At 31.5% G+C, this 7,348-nt stretch overlaps 1 protein-coding gene across 1 annotated transcript; it reads left to right on the top strand.

The window, feature by feature from the left end:
* Window positions 1–4,155: 4,155 nt before the first annotated feature.
* On the top strand, window positions 4,156–4,830 carry LOC114424032. The gene is made up of 2 exons (XM_028390902.1): window positions 4,156–4,541; window positions 4,644–4,830. The coding sequence occupies exons 1-2, from the start codon at window positions 4,156–4,158 to the stop codon at window positions 4,828–4,830; spliced, it is 573 nt and encodes a 190-aa protein (XP_028246703.1).
* Window positions 4,831–7,348: the final 2,518 nt, after the last annotated feature.

Below are 7,348 nucleotides of genomic sequence, written 5' to 3'. Positions count from 1 at the left end.
AGAGAAAGAAAAGAAAAAGAAAAAGTTATTTTCGGATCACCTTCATTTAAATTTAGAATAAATTATGAGTATCAATAAAATTTAACTTAAATAATTGATAAATACCTGTGAATGTTATAAATTTTTTGATATCATATTTAATTTTTATGGATAAAAATAATAATAAATTTTAAGGTGTGATACAAATATGGATCAATACATGATTTTTTTTTACAGATGTAAATACATGAAGTTAACATTAGTTTTCATGTTTTATCTTTTCCTAAAATGAAAAGAATAATGTATTAAAAAGTTGCTTTCATTTGACATCTTATTTGGCATTGATTTAATTACACAGGTACATTCAATTGAATCTCACCCTGTAGTGTACACTGTAGAGTTGTACCCAAAATAACCTCTGCTTGTTGCATAAAATACCAAACCATTCAAAATCAGCAATAAATAACATCTTTATCAACCCTTACCCATCGTCACAAAATATTTTGGGTACAGACTCCCCACCCACCTAAGAAACAGATTGAAAATAGAAAGATGCATCATATATCTATGGCAATTTTCAACACTTAATGCTCAACATCTGTATCCACTTCCCCCGTTGTAAAAAGTTCCTCCCATTTTTTTCTTCTTATAATTAAATATAAAATTCCTCTCATTTGACACATGTACAGTTTCAACTTCCCCACTTTCTTTAAACTTTTCTTTCTTTAATGTGCGTTTGATTCATCTCACGAATTTATCATACGTCGGTCCATTTGTAGAAGGCCCCACAAACAGAGCCAATCCCGCGTCCTCACGTGACTCTGCTCACAGAATTTCTTTTTTAGACTTTAATTTCTATTTATTGCGAAAATATACTATCAATTAATTCCTTTTAACGGATTTATTTTAATGATTTACCTCATTTAAAGTGAAAAAACATAGTTTAGAGAATAAAGTGTACTTATAATTGTTGATTGAATAATAATAATTAAAAACTGTGACAAAATTATATATAATAATAAATTTAAAATTATATATATATTCTAAAGTACATTTTCCATATACTTTAGAATAATCATATTATAATTTTAAAAGTTAACATATTTACTATACACAATAATTTATCATTAAACAACAATATAAAAACCTTCTGTGTTGTTGCTGCATACATTATTTACTTTTTTTCTTCAATTGTTTTGTTTTTGTTTGAATTCTAAATTATCTTACTTGACATTGTTATTCAGGACCTATTTATTTTTAAATTAATTTTGATAAGGTTTATTTTAAGTTACTAAACATAAATGAATTATGTGTTTAATTATCCTTAACTATAAGTTTATATTTTTCTCGAAAAGAAAAAACCATCAGTTTACATTAAAAACACACATTTTTTGTTAAAAAGGCAAACAATATATTTTTAATATCAAAAGCAAGACTTGCCAATAAGAGTTAGGTACTTGACTACTTGTTGGGTAGGGTCAACAACAAAAAAATTCTCTTCATGTTAACTATGTAAGGTAGTTTTGATATTAAAATAAGGCTCAAATACATTTTTTTTTCTTGTAATTTAGCATTTTAGTTTTTATAAGATGTGTTTGTTTTATTTTTCATTCTTAAAGTGCTTTAGATAACACTTTAAACATTAATATATTTTTATATATAGTATTTTAAATAAAAAAAATAAAACAAACACGTTTTATAAGGATTAAAATAATTTTTTATAGAAGCAAAAATAAAAAACACACTAAATTATAAATATCAAAAATATATTTAAGTCTTAACAGAATTAATAAAAATATGTTTTGAAATAAAAAAATTGAAATTCTTCCATCGCATATTCTTAATAATTCTATTAATTAACATATGCTTTTTTAATAATTTTATATAATATTAAAAATTATTATAAAAGAAATAACTTTATCCTTTTAAAATTACATTAAAAATTAATATAAATTATTAAAATAAAACTCTAATTCTAATAAAAAAAAATCATAGGTAATAAGTTTTTGTCCTTTTTCCCTTGGTCTCACTGCCATATATTGGGAATTTTATGCCGCATATTACAGATTTTTTTTATAATTTTTTTAAAATGTTTTACAAATTAATCACTCATGCACGATTTAAACATGTGACTTTCATATCATTAGCATAATGCTCTAATCAACTAAGGTAATAGGTCAATTATATTATAAAATAATTAATGTTATTATATATAATACTAAAATTTTAGTGTATATTTAACGCACATTAAATTTATATAATAAATTTTGTAATAATTAATTTTGATCTAATAATTAATTTATTTACATATATAAAGCCACATATTCGAATCCTGCATGAATCATTAATTTTAAATTAATTTGTAAAATATTTTTTAGAAAAAAAAATTTAAAAATTTCTAATCCATACATACGGATACGGATTGTGAATCCATATAAATATATGAGAATTGTTAATCCGTATAACAAGTAAGCCTCTTAAATCCATTTATTAACCAGAGTAATTTTGGAAAAAATGAAAAAGTGTTGGATATAAAAATAAACGCCGGGTACACAAAGAATTTTCCCCATATACTACATCTCTTCCGAGAATTCCACATGGCCCATCTCAATAATGGACCACCTCAGTAAAACTAAGATTTAACAGTATGAGTTTAGCTGTAAAAAAGAAAAGAAACAGTATGAGTTTAAATATGTTAGTGAAAAAAGTTACATTTTCAATCACTCAGAAATGTTAATATTGTTTTAAATTAACGTAATTATTATAAAAATATATATTATAAGTATAGACAAAATTTTGTTAAAATTAATAAATTTATAATACATAATAATTTGTGAATGAATAAGAATATAATTATTTTTATGTTCTCTAAAACAATTACGTTGGTTAATAAAAACGTTTTTTACTATTAATAATATTCCACCTCATTTCTTAGACCCACACTTAGAAAACCTAAGTTAAATTTTCTCAAGAATTTTTTTTAACATACATCTTTTTTTTCTTCATTTCTTTTTATCTTATTTTTTTATCTCTTTTTTTTTTCTTCTTGTGATTGCATAAATTATACTAACATTTATTATCTTGAATGAAATTATTAAATGGTCATTTGTATTATAATTTCAATTAATTTTCACCTGACACCGTAGTTGAAAAACCCAGTTCAACCCCGCAAGTTGGATCAGTCGAATTGAGATCTAGTGATATAACATACTGATTTGGTTATTGGACCGACCATACATTTGGTCTAGGATGATTTGGTCAAATTTGGATAGTTTTTGAAACCCTGATTGGGTTTTTTGCGTTAAAAAACACTAAAAAACAACATCATTTAGAATAACCCTAAAAAACCTCACTCAGTCACTTCTCTTCACAGCTCACGCTTTTCACACCACCACGCTCTTCCCTTCTCTTCATCTTCATGCTCATCGTTGGTCATTGCACCACCGCATTGCAAGCTTGTCGCCTGTTGCATGAAGATTGTCGCACCACCGCACCAGGTTTGCGACTTGTCGGCTGCCGTCGCACTTGGGGCCCATTTCCTGGTGAGTTTTCTTACCCTGACGTGGTGTGCATAAGGCAACTAAAGGTCTTTTGTAGGGATTCAATCAATCAACCTAATTTTATTCTAACAGACAATCATCAATCCTAACCACATGTTTTCTATCCATGTAGAGAGAAATTATTGCATAAAGATGAATAAAACCCTATTGTGTTTCCATACTCAAAATCATGCATACCTGGATTAGCCATAATGGAATTATGAAAGGTTGATGAGGATCAAGATTGGTTTTATGATCTTCCAAATGTAGAGAGTCCTTTTTTTCTCTTAATTTTTCTTTTCTGATGGGCATAAAAAGAAAACAAGAGCGAAATTGTACGTCTGTCACTCCTTTCCATAACCTCTTGTATTGGTAATTGTCATCAGTTAACCCAAATTTGATAATTATAATTTGACCCTCATCAAATTATAATATCAGTGATGGTATCTACACAATTAGTCTTTCATGATATATATGCCCTTAGCCATAATTTTATATTGATTAGATCATTTTAATATTTTGTCTAATAAAATAATGGCCTTAACTCATTCAATTATGTGATATATATATATATATATATATATATATATATATATATATATATATATATATATATATATATCCTCTCCTCTTCAATATGGTGGCAGAGGCACTCAGCGGAATGATGTCCCAAGCGATTGAGAAGGGGTTGTTTAAGGGATTTCTATATGGAAAAAATAAGTTGGAAATTAGCCTACTTCAATATGCGGATGACACAATCTTTTTTGGGGAGGCATCAATGGAAAATGTTAGAGCAATCAAAGCAATGCTGAGGGCTTTTGAACTTGTGTCAGACCTCAAAATCAACCTTTCTAAAAGTGGGTTTGGTGCTTTTGGAGTGTCAGATGGGTGGAAAAATGTTGCAGCTGAATACCTTAATTGTAGCTTGTTGACACTCCCTTTCACATACTTTGGTGTTCCTATTGGAGCAAATCCGAGATCATCTCAGACATGGGACCCTATCATATCTAAGTGTGAGAGAAAGTTAGCAAAATGGAAGCAGAGACACTTGTCTTTTGGGGGGAGAGTGACTCTCATAAAGTCAGTGCTAACGTCCATTCCTATTTACTTTTTCTCTTTTTTCAGGGTGCCTAAGAAGGTGGTGAACAAGCTAGGGAGGCTACAGAGAAGGTTCCTATGGGGTGGGGATCATGAGCAAAGTAAAATAGCTTGGGTAAAATGGGAAACAGTTTGCTTGCCAAAAGAAGCTGGGGGGCTGGGAGTCAAAGACATTAATTCGTTTAACCTGTCACTATTGGGCAAATGGAGATGAAGCTTATTTCAGAGCCAAGGGGAGCTGTGGGCTAAGGTATTGATCTTAAAATATGAGGGTTGGAGGGGTTTAAGCAAAGTAACTTCAGGAAGGGGTGAATCGACATGGTGGAGGGATTTAAAGCTTATGTTTAATCACCCACAATATGAACACATAATGAATTCTACAACATCATGGAGGGTTGGAAGTGGGGACAAGTTTAAATTTTGGGAGGATAGATGGATGGGTGGAGAGGACACATTACTTGCAAGATACCATAGGTTGTATAGTATCTCTACACAGCAAAACCAAAGTATACAGCACATGGGGGCCTTCAAAGATGTAGGGTGGGAATGGGATTTTAGGTGGAGAAGACCACTATTTGATAATGAAATAGAGATGACAGTTTCATTCCTATCGGAGGTTGCACGTCACCCAATTCAGCCTCACATAGGTGATCAGTGGGAGTGGAAGGCATAACTGAGTGGGCAATACACGGCAAAATCTGCTTATTATGTGATGAGAGGGGAAATAGCTGAACAACAATAGGATGAAGCATTTAAGGAGCTATGAAAGCTTAAGCTGCCGCCTAAGATTGTTATATTTGCGTGGAGGCTAATTAGAGATAGACTACCAACTAGAGCAAACTTGAGGACTCAACAGATTGAGGTTGAAGATGCAACATGCCCATTCTGCAGAGAGGTGGAGGAAAGCACATGTCATCTATTCTTTCATTGTCACAAGATAACTCCAGTATGGTGGGAATCCTTGTCTTGGGTAGATCTGTCCGGTGCCTTCCCAAATCACCCAAGGCAACACTTTCTCCAATACATACACAGAGTAACAGAGGAAATGAGGTCTACCAGATGGAAATGGTGGTGGTTGGCACTGACATGGACCATTTGGAAGCAAACAAATAACATTATCTTCTCCAATGGTACATTCAATGCCAACAAAATCCTAGATGATGCAGTTTTCTTACTATGGATGTGGCTTACAAACTTGGAAAAGGATTTCAACACTCACTATAACTTCTGGTCTTCCAACTTCGGAGTAGGATTTCTCAATAGAGTAGGATAGAATATTAGAGCAATTTTCTGTAATACTCTAATTTATAGTTCACATTCTTGGTCTAATGAATATGCCAATTGTCATGGGACCAAATATGGACTGTAATATGTATTCCTAGTACCCTTGGTACTCAATTAATACACTATATTATTTTTGCTGAGCAAAAATTAAAAATGTATATCACACCATTCATGCTAGTTGCAACCATATCCTTAAGAGTTTTGTTTTGTCTTTCAGTCACACCATTCATGCTAGGTGACCCCGACATGGTGTACTGTGGGACGATTCCACATTCCTCTAGGTACCTAGCAAAAGGTCCCGGACATTGTTCACCTGAACCGTCATATCTGTCATAGTATTCACCACCATAATCAGATCTGCCACTCTTGATTCTTTTGTTGAGTTGATTTTTAACTTCAACTTTAAATGTTTTGAACACATCCAGAGATTGTGACTTTTCATGTATAAGAAATAAGTATGCATATCTGGAGTAATCGTCTATGAATGATATAAAATATTGTTGACCATTCCATGAAGGTGTATGAAATGTCCCACAAATGTCCGTATGTATCAATTCCAAGACGTTTGTAGCTCTATATGCACTTAATTTCTTGCTTTTGGTCAGTTTACCTTTAATGCATTCAACACAAACATCAAAGCTTGTGAAATCAATGGAATCCAAGATTCTGTTTGACACAAGTCATTCAATTCTGTTCTTAGAAATGTGACCTAAGCAGTTATGCCATAATGCTCCTGAGTTTGTATTATGAATTCTACGCTTAGTACCACACAATTCCTCATTGAAGGATTCACCATAGGAAGCTACAATATCAATTAAATATAGATTATCATAAGCCAAGAGTGAATTAGTTCTAACAATATCTGAATTAAAAGACAACCTAAACACATTGTTTCCACATGAACACAAATAACCCAATTTGTCCAAATAAGAAACTAAAACCAAATTTTGTCTAAATAACGATACAACAAAAGTGTCTTTCAAATCCAAATAAAACCAGTACATAATAATAATCTAAAATGCCTTATAGCTTCCACCTCCATCGATTTACCATCTCCAACATATATCCATCTTTCAGAATCAATTGGCTTCCGGTAGCTTAGGAAACCCTTTATTGAAACACTGATGTTAGTAGTGGCACCAGAATCTAACCACTAAGTGTTTCTAGGTACTGAAGTTAAATTGACCTCAGAACATACCAAAGTAAGAAACATACCTTTCTTTGCACGCCAAACATGATATTTGGTACATTTCTTCTTTACATGTTCAGGCTTAATGCAAAAGAAACAATTGTCACCTTGATTTTGTTTCTTTTATGTTGAACCCTTAGCAGCTTCATTCTTGGGATCCTCAGTTCTTTTTCTTTTGTCCTTGTCTTTAGAGGTACTTGCAACATGCGCACTTTCATTCCTTTCTTGCTTCAACCTTTGTTCTTCTTGCACACACTAT

The sequence above is a fragment of the Glycine soja genome, chromosome 8, assembly GCF_004193775.1.
Source record: "Glycine soja cultivar W05 chromosome 8, ASM419377v2, whole genome shotgun sequence".
Classification (NCBI taxonomy): Eukaryota; Viridiplantae; Streptophyta; class Magnoliopsida; order Fabales; family Fabaceae; genus Glycine; species Glycine soja.
Note: the sequence above shows the minus strand (reverse complement) of the source record. Positions and strands in the feature narration are given on the sequence as shown.